Genomic DNA, 17,005 nt, shown 5'->3' on the forward strand with positions numbered 1-17,005 from the left:
GCAGGAGTCTCTCTCTCTTCCCCCAGGAAAAGCCTAAATTCAATTTTAAGACCGTTCAACTGATTAAGTTGGGCCCACCCAGGATAATCTCCCTAACTTAAGGTCAACTGATTAGGGACTTTAACTGCTTCTGCAAAATCCTTCCACAGATCACGTAGATTCATGTTTGATTGAGTACCTGGGTGCTGTAGTGCAGTCTAGTAAAACTAAGCAAAAAGCCACTTCTCAAATAACTTCTAGTAATGTACCTACCATCTACTGTGCCAAATCATCCAGCCTTGACTGGAAGCTTGAGGATCAGAATTTACACAGCAATGTAAGTACAATGTAAGTAATTATATAGCAATGTGAGTATCCTAATGAACACAGGACCAAAGTAAGTGGCAATCAAAAGAGAAACAAGGTTTGAGATATGTGAAACCAGAAGCTAGTCTACAGAAACTCTTTCACTCACCAGAATGTAAAAAAATAGGAATAGAAATCTCAGTTATCATTGATGCCTAGTCAAAATGGAAGGCTTAAGTAACACGATATATAAAATTATAAAATCAGTATGCATGTTTTGACGGGAATGTGATATTGGAGATTTATCAAATAATCCGCTTTAACTGTAACTTGGAAAAATATTTTTGGAACACTTCAATACAACAATTGAGAAATTCTTCTATAGATACTGGCAGATGACAGATTTGAATGTATAGAAAGTATACTTTATTTTGTCATTTTAAACTATATCAAAGAATTAGGAGAAAATGCAAGGAAAATTAATGGGAATATTGAACAAAGAAAAATTAGCCATGAAACCAATAGAAATTATTCTGAGATCAAGATATAAATAAGAACAAGAGAATTTTCAGATGATTCCCAAAACGGTAATTTATAAACAGGAACTGATAAATTTCGAAATGAAGTAGTGAAGAGACTCAGGTTTTACAGTAATTTAGTTAATGAAGGAAATGAAGAGAAGTGAATCAGATGAACATTTTAGAAAAAGATTTAAATTTTTAGCTGACGACGTAAAATAACAACCTCACCAAATATCATATAATATGCCATTACAAAAACAGTGTCAAGAAACTGATTAGCGAGAATCACCAAATTCAAAGGTATTTAAAATTATTCATTGCACAAGAAAAACTCTCAAAATGAGTGCCCTGAAATATTAGTGATATTTGAATATATCAATATATGAATGAAATTCAATAGTGGTTTTCCCATATTTGACCATAATCTTAAAAATTTACACCACATTATCAATAACAAGTTGTCAGAACCTTTCCTAAACTGTCAAAGCTTTTTAAAAATTCTGATTGATCATGCAAAGCTGCATTATCTTTCTACTCCCTCTTTAAAAATAATTATAAAACCATTGCCGTATAAGGGGTGTAGTGGTTAATTTTATGTGTCAACTTGGCTGGGCCATGGTACCCAGATATTTGGTCAAGCATTATTCTGGATGTTTCCGTGAAGGTGTTTTTTTGGTATGATTTTCACATTTAAATCAGTGGACTTTGAGTAAGGCAGATAACCCTCCATAGCATGGGTGAGCCTCGTCTAACCAGTTGAAGGCCTTAATAGAACAAAGAGCCAGAAGATTTCTGCCAGCAGACTTCCTTTGGACTCAAACTGCAGTTCCTCCCTGGGTCTTCAGCCTGCTGGCCTGGGCTGTACGTTTTGGACTTACCAAGCCTCCACAATTGCATCATCCAATTCCTTAAAATAAATCAGATAGATAGATAGAAAGATAGATAGATAGACAGATAGATACATACGTACATACATACATACATACATACATAGATGATAGATAGATGTATATTGGACAGCCCTGATGAATACAAGTGACAATCAAAAAGAAGTGTTACCACAGGAACAGAAGTCATGAGCTGAATTGTGTATCCCCCACCCCAACAATTCATATGTGGAAGCTCTAACCCACGAAACCTCAGAATGTGACTGTATCTTGAGATACGGTCTTTAAAGAGTGGGTTAAATAAAACCTAAGTCCATTAAGGTATAACCTAATGGTATCTAACTGTTGTCCTTATAAGGGGAGGTAGGACACACAGGGAGACACCAGGGCGTCCTGCACACTGAGAGACAACCATGTGAAGAGGCAGCAAGAGGGCAGCCACCTGTACACCAAGGAGAGAGGCCTCAGAAGAACCCAACCTGCCAGCACCTTGATCTTGGACTTCCAGCCTCCAGAACTGTAAGAAAGTAACTTTCTGTTGTTTAAGCCCCCCAGTCTGTGGTATTTTGTTATGGTAGATCCTAGAAAACTAACACAAAGCATATCAGGAAGTTAATTATTAGAAATAATGTGTAATTGCCCTGAACTTAGGTTTGTTGGAGCTGCCAGCTCTTAAAAATTTATTTGTCATGATCTTTTCTCATTCTGAATAAATTTTCACTTTTTTTTTTTTTTGGTGAGGAAGATTGGCCCTGAGCTAACATCCATGCCAATCTAGCTCTATTTTGTGTGTGGGATGACACCACAGCATTGCTTGATGAGCAGTGTGTAGGTCCATGCCCAGGATCTGAACCCACAAACCCTGGCCTGCTGAAGTGGAGCGTGCAAAGTCAACCACTATGTCACTGAGCCAGTGCCCTAAATTTTCACTCTTTTAACTATTATTTTGTATTCCTTTCTTGAAGAAGCCTCCCAAAAGTTGACTCTTCAGGCCCCCCAAAACCTGGCTCTTTCTCCTGAAACCATATCTGTCTCTGTCACCACTCGATTAATATCTTAAGCATATTTCGAATTGTAACCAGGTGAGGCAATGGATGTGTTAACTAACCTTATTGTGGTCATCATTTTGCAATATGTACTTCCTTCAAATCATTACATTGTACACCCTAAACTTACACAATATTATATGCCAATTATATCTCAATAAAGCTGGAAAAAATATCTTATGTGTATTTCTACCAGTGCATCCCCCACGTTGCTGAAAATGATCTCTTTGTGTGGACCTCCGCTAGACTGTGTGCTTCCTGTGGACACTGCTTCTTATCCATATTTGACGCTCCAGGAGCTAGCTCAATGGCTGGCACACGTATTAGATGCGCTACAAAGAGCTGATGACTGAATGGGTAAATGTACAAGCAGAGCAGGAGTGAATACTGAAAAATGGGTGGATCAGGACTCTACCTGTCTCTACAGACATCACCTTTATTTTTAGAGTTCAAGCTACAGACTATTCACATTGTTTGCGTTCAACTGGGAAGAAAACATCCTTAAGAATCTTCCAGCTGCCAAGTTCTGGTGCGAGTGCAAAGCCACTGAGGAGAGCACTTCAACATTTAATCCCCAGAGAGAATTTCTGGTTAAAACACAAAACAAATCAACTACAACCACCAAAACTGAAACCAAACGCATAAAACCAACCAAAACTGCTCTTCTCCACCCTGTATATTGCCCCCCGCCACCCCCATCCCATAGCCTTGCCATGTGAGTATTCTGCTCGGCAGGTGTGTGGACGCATACCACTTATCCACAGGATTATCTGTCTGAGTGGACAATGTGAGAGCGGGAAGTACAATAGTTAGCTCTCTGTCAAACACAGACCATTTCTAGAAAAGATAAGACATTTAAGTCTGAGATATATGTTGTTTGAAGTCCAAAATATTTTCTGTGAAAATGCGTTATTTTGAATAACATGAAAATTATTATAAATTATAATAAAAATGATGTGTAAAGACTTTGTAAGTCAAGCTCACTCATGTATTTCCCCTCATTTCATATTTCTAATTCTCTCTTGTATCTTGAGAGAAAAATAATACGTGTTTATATATAAAATATATATATAATAAAAATTTATATAAAATTAAAATATGTATTAGGAATATATATACATATTAGGATTAAGTATATTTGGAATATATATACTAGGAATATATGTATAAGGAAAATATATTAGAAATATATACATATATAAGGAATATATATTAGGAATATAAATTAGGAATATATGTATATATATATGTAGGATATATATATATATATATATTAGGAGAGGAATTTCTTTAGTATAATTCACCACACAGAGCTTTGATGCTGCAGCCATTGTTTCCACTGGAACTTCAAATGGAATACACTTTGTTCTTACCAAGAAAATGGAAAGCCACTTTGTTTTCTATTGTTTCAAATGTGCGAGGAGTTGTCTGTACCCAGCAACCTTTCCCACCATCACCCACCTCTCAGGTCCTATTTCTTTCGACCTGTCACCTATCTAAGTTGAGGTATTGGAAACGCCATCCTCCCCCTACCCCACCAGCTGCTGCTTAATCTCTTTTGAATTGTGGAACTTTCTTGAAAATCTAGCTATTTTCTTCCCAGAAAAAAAAAAAAGAGACACGAACACAAATAGGAACATTTTCCATGTAATTGGGGGCCCTCATAGACCTCTCCATGCCACCCAAGGGGAGTCCTGTCCAGGGACCTCGGGGGAGGAACTCTTGGCCATGAGCAATCCCTTTGGAACGGCAAGGATGAGCTGGCAGTTTGGTACCTTTGTGAGATGTGAAACCTCCAAGGTATTTCACAATGTACATGAAGCTTTAATTAACATCAAATCCTTAAGCAAAAAGGAATTGTTAACATGAGAAAAAGCCACTTAGAGATCTAATTCCCAATAATGGTCTTAGATTGTTGAATTCTGAGTTGCATCAACTTTATGGGGAAGATCTGGGAGATTATGGTAAAACATTCATTTCATGCATAGTATTTTTTTTTTTAAAGATTGGCACCTAGGCTAACAACTGTTGCCAATCTTTTTTTTTTTTTTTAAGGATTGGCACCTGGGCTAACAACTGTTGCCAATCTTTTTTTTTTTCTTCATTATCTCCCCAACCCCGCCCCCCATACACAGTTGTATATCTTAGTTGCAGGTCCTTCTAGTTGTGGGATGTGGGACGCCACCTCAACGTGGACTGACGAGTGGTGCCATGTTGTCCGCGCCCAGGATCCAAACCCTGGGCCACCGCAGCGGAGGACACGATCTTAACCACTTGGCCATGGAGCCGGCCACCATGCATGGTATTTTAGCAACATATCTTTTCCACATAGATGAAGGGTTTAATTTAAAGAATTCCTCTACTGATAAAATCGCTTATTTTCAGACTAAAGCTAAGTGTAACGTAAATGGATAAAGAAATCACATTTAAAAGAGAATTGACACTTAGCAAGATCACCAAAATACAAATCTATTAAAAATAGACCTTGTCTTTGACGTTTATTTCACATTATCTAAGTACATCCAGTTGCGCAAATTTACAGTTTTATTTCACATCTTGGCATTCCTGATATACATAGAACAGGACAGAGAACACATTTGCAATATTCAGTCTAGAAAACTCTGCTTGGGGAACACAAGATTCTCAGCTGCCTAATTTTTTCTGCACATGTACAAATACAATTCTAAATAACTGGAGTGAAAATCAAGATTGCTAAAAGAAAAACATGGCTACATTTTTATGCCACTAGAGGTTATTTGTACTTAGTTTTTGAAATGGTCTTCTAATTACGGAAATACAATTCAGTAGGTAACTACTTTGGGAGCTCTTTAAACTATTTCAGGAAGCTTACAAGTTTGAGGTTTTTGTAATCTGCACACAGTCGAAATTAGCTGCACGAGTGATGCTTAAATGTTGGCATTTTCGTGCCGTGTCTTCACCTAAGATATTTTTTAAGTGATAGTCAATATTATTATTCCTCTCTTGTGAAAATATCTCGCCAGGCTAGAAAATGAGCAATTATTTCTGCAATTAGGCAAAGAAAAAGGACAGACAAGTGCAATACAGTACTAATTTTAAAGGAAACAATCACATTGAATTAAAGACCTTAACATTTGAGTTACAATTTTATAAAATTCAAATACATCTAAATCACATTATGATACTAGATGACGGCGTGTTCATTCTGTTCAATGTTGCCCATGAGATCTTTTGTATCACCAGTTCCCGGACTTGATCTACTGTTAAAATAGAGAGTGTTTTCAAAAGTGTTCTCTTGAGGTAAGTGCACACGTCTTTTCTTATAAAAGAAATATGCAGTGAGGCCAGCACCGATTATAATCAGGAGGACCACAATGACTGCGACTCCTGCCATGTTGGAAGACGGTTTGGGAGGTTCCATCTTCCTTGGGTCAGCTATAAATAAACAAAATCATTAGGAAAAAGGTGGAGGGAGGCAGAAGGTTGAATGCTATGGAGAACAATACAACTTTCTTTTTTGAAAAACTAAAATGCAAGAATATTCTTTCCAGAGACATTTCTCAAACAGACATGCCGGAAATGAAAAGCGGAGTCCTTATGACATAGAGGATTACTTTAAATGTTAAGATTATTATTCAGTTGCAAGAATATTTCATGTCTATGCAGCATGGAGCTGGTGAATCGATATTTTAAAATATTTATACCTGTTTCAAAATAATTTAAGGCTGCTTACAAATATATCATATGAAGGTAAATAGAATAGTAATAATAATGATGGTGGCAATAAAAAGCAAGAGAGAAAATTAGGGGAAAAAGAAAATAGGAGTAGTGGAAATCTGAATTCATGACTATAATTAATTAACCAATAGCACCCATGAGGTTATATGGGGGTTGCAGGCAAGCCATAAATCTCACTTTGTGTTTTTTTAGCAGCCAACAAAATGAGCGAAATAGGATCAGTTACCTAATTCAAATTGTCTATAAAATTAAAATGAAAAACATTGCTTAAAAAAAGAGAAAAGAAAAAACCACAGGGATGCCTGAGAGAAATTTCTTCCTTGGGTTTTCATAAGGCAACTCTTTGTAACAGAGCAGTCAATGTCTTCCGTAACATCTACAGTAAAAACACCAACTTGACTCCAAGGTCTGTTTTTGTAGAGCATCATTCAAGGCAAGTTGATGACATAATGTCAAAGGCTAGTAAAGCTCACACAATTCTACTGAGAGTGCGGGGAGTGTAGGAAGGGATTATTATGGTTTTTGAAACAAACTGTATGGATGTATTACTAATATAGAACTAGAAATTTCATAATGGTCTTACCTTTTGTTGTAATTAATGCAGTAGTAGGTTCAGCATCAACAACTGTGTGTAAAATAAGAATTTAATTAAATACTTATAGAAACCCACAATAATTGCATGTTGATAGTGAGTATTATTTGGTCACAGATACATGGAATCCTCCATATTTGGTTTATGGTGATATGAGATGATATAGACAGACAATAGATAGATAGATGGATAGATCCGTATATCTATACAGATGGACTTATCAGCCTATGTATTCTATAACAGCATCTTACAGTATGGAGAATTTGAATACATTAGAAGATCTAAAAGTGTAATCTTCTGAGTTGCATTTGAGCCACTGATTCACCCTCAAAATCTACCCAATCTACCCATAAATAATGTATTCTGGGCTAGCAATTGTGAAATTCGCCCACTGAAGCCTAAGGTATTGCAAGGCATTTGAGTGAAAAGTAAAATAAGCCTCCAACATTGCACCAAAGGGATTGGCATCTTAGAACAGAATTTGAAAAGACTGGAGAACTACACAATTCTAAAACAATCAAATCCACTGGGGATGAAGTGCTGATATATCTAGTTCATTCATTTAAATCTATTATCTAATTAATCATTTTATCTCTTGGGAAGGATATTATGTGAAGTGGAATGGAATAAAAATATTATTAAAGTCCAGATACATCGGGAGCAAATTCTATTAATTCCCTCAATCCTTGTCCTTCCGTGGTCTGCCACCCAGTCTCAGAAGGAGACTTCCTTGGTCTTACATGATTTATCCCATAATAAATCCTGATTCCTCTCCAGAACCCTGACCTCCTCTGGTTTGGCCAGGGGACTGTTTCATCTCTTCTCCTCTCATGCCATAAGGTTCTGTAGGCTGGCTCTCCACACTGCTTGCGACTTCACAAATCCATAGGTATGGATATTCCATTGTAAATGTATTGATCTACCAAAATCATTATGTCAGCTAAGCAGACAGAGAGTGTGTCGTGCTGCCTCAGAGCTGCAGACAATTGATTGCCATGGTAGACTGGATTTGTCACTTATCCAGGAGGAAAGCTTGCAAGGGACCTGTAATCACATTATAATCCCACACCGGATATCTTAACATTTGAAAGAAATGGTGATCTGTGAACTTATGTACCATGGGACAAATTCTTACTTACTTTTTGGTCTTTTACAAATATATCCTTTGTAGGAAGAACAGTGAATATTACTCCAAAATCCAGAAGATGCATGCAAAGCTACACAATCATTTCGTTCACCAGAGGGGTCTCCCGTGTTCCAGTTGACAAAGGAGACTGGATTGTGGTTTATCCACACCCACTTTCCTGATTATCAAATAAAGCCAATAAAGGTAAAGTTCAAAATAATCCATCTTAAAATAAATTTAACTTATTCATGTAAAATTTCCAAGTATATTATTTTATACTACAATCAATCATTGTTTACAACCAGACTTTTAAGAGGCAAGATTACAATGACTCATTACTACAGAGAAGGAAACTGAGAGAAATATCTTTCTTGTAAAGCTTTAGTTGAAAATTCCTAATTAGTACAAATATGTATACTCATCCTTCCCTAATTTTTTTCCAGGAAAAGATAGAAGATATTTTCTTTTTAGACTAATTTAGCCACAGAAGACATGCTTATAATTAGAAACTTTCAAGATAGCACAATATATGAGTCATTTAAAATTTCAGTTCTTATCTCAAAGGAAAATATGAGTTCGAATTTTTAAACTCTTCACAAATTAATCATTTGTTTAAGGCAAGACTTTCTGGAACTGACACCTTGTTTAACGTACAATATTTTGAAATATTTGTGATTAAATAATTGCTCTGTGAAAATCACCTTCAACATTTCTGAACAATCCTATCCAAAAATTGGTTTTGCTTTGAAGTGGCTCAACTCGATATGACAAAAAACTTGATTCAGCAGCACTTTCAATGGAAACCAAAGAGGAACCTGCAAATTGTAAAAGGACAAATATGATGGAAGCACACTGAAGTACCTAAAAATATTTTTATAATGACAGTATTGATATTAAGAGCAATAAAAATCATCCCAACCTCGCCACTTAAGGGGAAGAATTTCAAAGAGTGGACATTTGTCGTCTCAGAATCTCAATTTCCATTCTGAAAATATGATTTTTTAAGCATCATTCTTGCTCAAGCACTGAACAACTTGCTGCAGGACATGCAAAGATGAGTAGGACATAGAATATGTCTTAAGAAGGTTATGGTTCAGTGGGTAGTAATGAGTTGAGAGTATAAAGGAAAGCATTAGATGAGGAAATAAGTATAATATGCTACTGACATGTCAAATAGGGAGAAGACTTGTTTTAGGTGAAGCAACTAAAAGGGAGCATAGAGGAAATAGAATTTAAGACATTAAGGAACATAGGATTTCAAGAAGAAAAGATAGAAAATAATTCCAGGAAGAGAAAGAATAAAAGAAAAGACATAGAGGAAAGCATAGAGCTTCTTCAGGAACATGGCTGACAGACACGTGGAATCCTTCATATGTGGTTTATGGTGACGTAATATGATAAAGATAGGCTAGAATGATCATAGACAATAGATAGATCAATCTACTGGGGGAAATTGAAAGCATTAACAGATGGTTCAGTGTGACTAGACTAATCTGGTCAATGGGTAAAAATGGACTTGGGTTAGGCCTCACTGCAGATGGCAAGAGATTGGTATTTAGGGTAATGCGGTGATAAAGAACATTTAGTTTTTTCAGGCAGCAGAATGATGCAATACACTGTCTTAATCCAGCTGTTATGTATAGAATTATACAAAGTAAGAAGAGAGGAAATTGAAAGACTGACTGGATGACTATGGCACTGACAACCCACATTAGATTAAGGTTGGTTGAGTGTTGGCATTTGATTTTATAGTAAACATCTATAGCTTTTTAATAATAAATACTAATATATTTTAAGCACTTTATGCCAGATATTTTGCTTTGGGCTTTACAAGCATGAGCTCACTAAAATTTTACAACACCCTTATTAAATGGGTACTATTGTTACCCATTTTATAGATAAGGAACCTAAAGTGCAGAGTGTCAGCAATTTGCCAAGATCCTAATGATAGTAGAGGGCAGATTCACGGCATGATCCAGGCACTCTGCATCTTGAGGGCCTACACTTAACCATAGGCCTGTATCCCATGTTACTGGGTCCTGGATTGCCCCCCTGAGGATTTTTTTCATGGCACTTTTACATATTCTGTTATTAAATGTATTTCATAGACAATAGCCGTTTCAAAATATTTGGACATAATTTGATGAATGAGAATCACTCACTTTATTTACAGGAAAATATAGTCACTTAAAAATTGAAAACAATATTTCTACATATTCATTGCAAAATTTTTAAAAATACTGAGCAACATGAAGGAAAAATGTTTTTTTAATGAAAAAAGCACAAAGCAGACTTCAAGTGACATCATAAAAAATGGCAGAGTAAGTACCCCTGAAAATCCTCTTCTCTGCAAAAGCAATAAAACACTGAAAAATTTGTCAAAATCAACTTTTTTAGAAGGCAGAAGATTAATTAATGGCTTGTAACAATCCAGGAAGAATTTATTCAAGAAAAATGATTCAATCTTGGTATGAATAGTGAGCTTCATGGTGTTTTAACTTGTCCTAATCCTATTGTCTTATTCCTAGCTCTGTGGTTGTCCTAAAAACCAACAGCCCTAAATCACAGTGAAAACCAGTAGCCTAGAAGCCACTGGAAAAGTCAGAATGGGGTTGGAGTTCTTTCAAATTCCCATTCTCAAAAAATTTCCACTATTGGATGTCTCTGACAGTTCCCTGGAAAACCTCAGTTGCAAAGCTTGCTTTTATTTGATCTGATTCAGAGTTCACCTAGTGTAAACAGCCTTTTTCCTGGGAATGTACGTCAAAAACTATCCGTGGCAATTGTCTAACATCACAGCTGCCTGAGGCAGGTATAACATTTCAGGAAAACAACAAGCTAACCAAAAAACTTAAAAGGTAAAATGAGAATGAGCTGTCCATAGGGAGCTTTAAAAAGCACTGACCTATTCCTGGGCATTTAGAAGGCCACAGACATGAACTGGGGTGTGGACATGCCCAGGACTATGTGCATTTCTGACAAAGAACTGAGAAATCCTTAAGCTCTCACCTCAAGGCTGACCTTGAGGATCTGCACAAGCAGGAAGTGAAGGTGAAGGCAGAGTTTTAATCTTTCTGTATGAGTGTTGAAAGCATGTCTTCAGACAAAGCCCCTGAGTAAAACCTGGGAGACTTATTTTTTCCAGGAACTTAAGAAAATCTTTTCCCAATCATTAGCCAACCACTAAGCAGAGACTAAACTGACCTCACATGAAAAAGAATTGGAGAGTCAGTGAAGGAATAAGCAAACAACAACAAACAGCAATAGCAACAAACTCTGTGGAGTGGAAAAAAATCTTATTTCCAAAGGTTCCTATTATATTATTTAAAATATTCAATTTTCAACAAAAAATTACAAGAAATGCAAGTAAGCAAGGAAGTACAGCCCATACCCAGGAAAAGAAGCAGTCAATACAAACTCTCCCTGAGAAAGCCACACCTCGGATTTACTGGACAAAGACTTTAAGGCAGCCATGCTAAAGATGTTTAAATAACTAAGGGGAAACACATCTAAAAAACCAAAAGAAAGTGTGAGACAATGTCTCACTAAATAGAGAATATTAATAAAGAGAGAAATTATTTTTTAAAAATAGAATTCTGGAGTTGAAAATTACAATAATTGAAAGAAAGAACCCACTAGAGGGCCTTAACAGCAGATTTAATAAAGCAAAAGAAATAATCAACAAACTTGAAAATAGGTAAATTGAGATGATCTAGTCTGAATAATGGGGAAAAAAGAAGAAAAATTTACAGAACCTCAGAGATCTGTGGGACATCATCAAACATATCAAAATACACATAGTGGGATTCCTAGAAGGAAAGGAGGGAAAGAAAGAGGCAGAAAGAAGACTTGAAGAAATAATGGCCCAAACCTTCCCAAATATGATGAAAAACATTAATGTATACACCCAGGAAGCTCCACAATGTCCAACAAGGATAATCTCAAGGAGACTCACACCATAATCAAACTGTCAAAAGACAGTGAATCTTAAAATCAGCACAAGAGCAATGACTCATCATGTACAAGTGATCCTCAATAAAATTAACACTGATTTCTCATCAGAAACCGTGTAGGCCAGAAGGCAGTGGGATGACATATTCAAAAGGCTGAAGGAAAATGACTCTCAACCAACAATTTTCTATCCAGCAAAACTATCCTTCAAAAATGAAGGGAAAATTAAGACATTCCTAGATAAACAAAAATGGAAAGAATTTGTCCCCAGCAGATTTACTCTACAAGAAATACTAAAGAGAGTTCTTCAGGCTGAAATGAAAGAACACTTGATAGTAACTCAAATCCACAAGAAGAAATAAAGAGCATCAGTAAAGGTAACTACGTAGGTAAAAATAAAAGACAGTATTAATTTACTTTTTGTTTGTAATTCTTTTTTTTAACCTTATATGATTTAAAGACAAGTACATGAAGCAAAAATTATAAATTTGTGCTGATGGGCATACAATGTATAAAGATGCATTTGCATGACAATGATATCACAAAGGATTGTGGAGGGAATGGAGCTATATAAGAGCAAAATTTTTGTACACTATTAAAATTACATTTATATTAATTTGAACTAGATTGTTGCATATTAAGATGTTAATTGTCATACCCAGGGCAACCACTAGGAAAATAAACAATACATCATAAAAGAAATAACAAGGAAATTAAAATGGTACACTAGAGATTATCTCTTTAACATAAAAGGAGGCAGAAATGGAGAAATGGAAGAACCAAAAGACGTAAGACATACAGAAAATAAATGAAATAGCACTTACAAATTTTACCTTATCAGTAATTACATTAAATGTAAATGGATTAACTACTCCAATCAAAAGACAGAGAATGAATAAAAAATAAGAATAAATAAATGGAAATAAATTTTAAAATGATCCTACTATATGCTGTCTACAAAATACACACTTGAGAGTGAAAGACACAAATAGGTTGAAAGTAAAAGCATGGAAAGAGATATGCTATGCAAACAGTAACAAAGAAAGAGCTGCAGTGTCTATACTAATAATACACAAAATAGACTTTTAGACAAAAATTGTTACTTTTTTAGAGACAAATACTGACATTTTACAATGATTAAAGTTTCAATTCATCAAGACTGTACAACAATTATAGATTTACATGTACCTAACAATAAAGCCCCAAAATACATGAAGCAAAAACTGACAAAGTAGACTTCATCTGACACGGAATTTAAAGTCAAAATTCAAAGGGAGGGACTAAGATGGTAAGAAGCCCGTGAAATTCCCTCCTCCCACAGACACACCAAATGAATAGCTAAACATAGAGCAATTCCTTCAGAGAAATCCAGAAACCAGTTCAGTGACTCCTACACATAGGGCAATTGTGAAAATACCCATACCTAAACAAGTAGGAAAGGCTGAGACACACTCTCTTCATAAACCCCACCCCCAGCACAGCACCATACAATAAGGAGGGAACCCCTAACTCTCAGCTTCTCTCTGAGGAGTGAAGGGTTTGGGCCACATGTCTAGCCCCCCAAGTTTTAAGGCTACCACATGAGGGATGGATCCCCAAAACACCTAGATGTGAAAGCCAATGAGATTTCCAGTCATGAGACCTACAGGACTATAGAAAACCACAAAGCAGTTCTTAATGGGCATGCAAGTATTCACCATGCCTCTATTCCCAGGGCTCAGCTAAGAGGAAACAGGCAAAAACGCCCATCTCTGTGTTTCCCTGGAAGGAGATTGACTGCAGACTTTACAACCTGCTGCCTGGGGGTCTGGCTGCTCATTTTCATGCATTTGGGGCCAGCTGTGATCCTCCACAAAGCTCGGGGGAGCTGGTGGGCACTGCCACCACCTCTCCCTCTGGCCTGCTGCAATGATAAAACCAGGTCAATAATATCCTCTGAAAGGAGCTGTACACACACCTGGCTTATGTACTTTCCCAGCTTCTGCCTGAGGGTCCAGCTTCTAATCAGCCTGCATTTATGAGCTGACTGTGATCCTCTCCTTTGGGATATCCTTGGGTCTTGGCACAACCTCAACTACTGGGAGCCACTAAAAACAAAGACAGCAGGTTGGACAATCACAAAGGTGTGAGAGACAGACAGGAGCTTGGGCTGGGTTGATTGATGAGTTTCACTTCTACATGAGACCAGTCTTTCAAGACTGGGCGAGGTGGTCTGTTCTGTCTAATGTGCAGGAACCAACACAGAGAGTCAAAGAAAATGAAGAAAAAAGAAAACGTGTTCCAAACAAAAGAACATGATAAATCTCCAAACCTACCTTAATGAAACAGAGAGAAGTGATTGACCTGATAGAGAGTTCAAAATAACAGTTATAAAGATGCTCACTGAAGTCAGGAAAGCAATGCACGAACAAACAAAGAATTTCAACAAAAAGATAGAAACTATAAAAAGTACACGCAGAAATCACAGTACCTCAACAAAATAAAAACCATAAATGATAAGCCCACAGCTAACATCATACTCAATGCTGAAAAGTGGAAAGCTTTTCCTCTCAGATCAGGAACAAGCTAAGGATGTCCACTCTCACCACTTTTACTCAACATGGAAATGGAAGACCTAGCCAGAGCAACTAGACAAGGCAAAAAAAAAAAAACAAAACAAAAAACCCAAAAAGCATCCAAACCAAAAAGAAAGAAGTAAAACTGTCTCTGTTTACATATGACATGATCTTATATGTAGAAATCTCTAAAGACTTCACTAAAAAACAGGACTAATAAATGAATTCAGTACGGTTGCAGGATACAAGATCAACATACGAAAATCACTCGTGTTTCTATAAACTAACAACAAACTATCAGAAAGAGATTAAGAAAACAATGCTATTTACAAGGGCTTTAAAAAGAGTAAAATACTTAGGAATAAATTTAACTAAGGAGGTAAAAGTCCTGTACACTGACAATGATGAAACATTGATGAAAGAATTGAAGACACAAATAAATGAAAAGATATACCATGCTTATGGACTGAAAGAATTAATATTGTTAAAATGTCCATACTACCCAAAGCCATCTACATATTCAATGCGATCCCTAATAAAATTCCGATGACATTTTTCACAGAAATAGAATCATAAAATTTGAATGGAACCACAAAAGAACCCGAATAGCCAAAGTAATCTTGAGAAACAGCAAAGCTAGAGGCATCACACTTCCTGATTTCAAACTATTTCACAAAGCTTTACTAATCAAAACAGTGTATTACTGGCATATAAACAGAAACATAGATCAGTGGAATAGAATAAAGAGCCCAGAAATAAACCCATATATATATATGGTCAGTAAATTTTCAACAAAGGAGCTAAGAATATACAAGGCAAAAGGATAGCTTCTTCAATAAATGGTGCTGAGAAAACTGGACCTCTGTCTTACATTGTACAGAAAAATCAACTCAAAATGATTAAAGACTTGAATGTAACACCTGAAACCATGAAACTCCTAGAAGAAAACATAGATAGTAAGCTCCTTGACATCGATATTGGTGACGATTTTTTGGATTTGACACCACACCATAAGCAAAGGCAACAACAGCAAAAATAAACAAACGGGACTCCATCAAATCACAAAGCTTCTGCATAGCAAAGAAAACCATAAATAAAATGAAAAGGCAACCTATGGAATGGGAGAAAACATTGCAAACCACATATTCTAATAGGAGTTTAATATCTAAAATACACAAGGCATTGATACAACTCAATATCAAAACAACAAATAACCCAATTTAAAAATGGGCAAAGGAAATGAATAGACACTTTTTTCCAAAGAAGACTTACAAATGGCTAATAGATACATGAAAAGGTGCTCAGCATCACTAATCATCAGGGAAATACAAATTAAAACCACAATGAGATATCACCTCACACTTATTAGGCTGCCTATTATCAAAAAGAGAGATAACAGAGCCAGCCTTGATGGTCTAGTGGTTAAAGTTTGGTGTTCTCACCACTTCAGCAGCCCAGGTTCAGTTCCCAGTCATGGAACCACACCCCCTGTTGGTCAGTTGTCATGCTGTGGTGGCATCCCACATAAAAGAACTAGAAGGACTTACAACTAGGATATACAACCATGCACTGGGGCTTTAGGGAGGAAAAAAGAAAGAGGAAGACTGGCAACAGATATTAGCTCAGGGCAAATCTTTTCCTGTGGGGAAAAAAAAGAGAGAGATAACAAATGCTGACAAGGAGGTGGAGAAAAGGGACCCCTTGTGCAGTGTTGCTGTGAATGTAAACTGGTACAGTTCCTACAGGAAACAGTATGGAGGTTCTTCAAGAAACTAAAAATAGAACTACCATAGGACCCAGCAATTTCACTTCCGGGTCTATATCCAAAGGAAATGAAATCATTATCTCAAAGAGATATCTCTACTCCCATGTTCATTGCAGCGTTATTCATAATGGCCAAGGTATGGAAACAACCTAAGTAAGTGTCCATCGACAGAATCAAAGGATAAAAAATAATATTATATATACATACAATGGAATATTATCCAGCCTTAAAAAAGAGGGAAATCCTGCCAACATTGATTAACTTGGAGGGCATTACTCTAAGGAAATGAGCCAGACAGAGACAGGCAAATAGTGCATGGGAAACTTACATGTGAAATTAAAAAGAAAAAAGGCTAACTCACAGAAACGGAGAGTAGAACAGTAATTGCCAGAAGCCGAGGGTTGGGGGAAATAGTGAGAGTTTGGTAAAGGGTACGAACTTTCAGCTATAAGATGAATGAAGTATGAGGATCCAGCAACATATAACATAGTGACTATAGTTGACAACATTGTATTGTATAATTGAAATTTGCTCAGAGAGTAGAGCTTAAGTGTTCTCAC

General features: G+C 36.4%; 1 protein-coding gene across 1 annotated transcript in view; it reads right to left on the bottom strand.

The window, feature by feature from the left end:
* Window positions 1–5,211: 5,211 nt before the first annotated feature.
* Window positions 5,212–17,005, bottom strand: part of MRC1 (mannose receptor C-type 1) — an 89,237-nt gene continuing 77,443 nt past the window's right edge. Inside the window, exons 27-30 of the mRNA XM_008541233.2 lie at window positions 8,876–8,989; window positions 8,188–8,352; window positions 7,040–7,081; window positions 5,212–6,153 (exon numbers count right to left, since the gene is read on the bottom strand). Of these exons, the coding sequence (XP_008539455.1) occupies window positions 5,903–6,153; window positions 7,040–7,081; window positions 8,188–8,352; window positions 8,876–8,989 (572 nt within the window). The 3' untranslated portion in view covers window positions 5,212–5,902. The remainder of the gene's footprint in view (window positions 6,154–7,039; window positions 7,082–8,187; window positions 8,353–8,875; window positions 8,990–17,005) is intronic.

Source organism: Equus przewalskii, chromosome 30 (assembly GCF_037783145.1).
Source record: "Equus przewalskii isolate Varuska chromosome 30, EquPr2, whole genome shotgun sequence".
In the NCBI taxonomy this organism is placed as follows: Eukaryota; Metazoa; Chordata; class Mammalia; order Perissodactyla; family Equidae; genus Equus; species Equus przewalskii.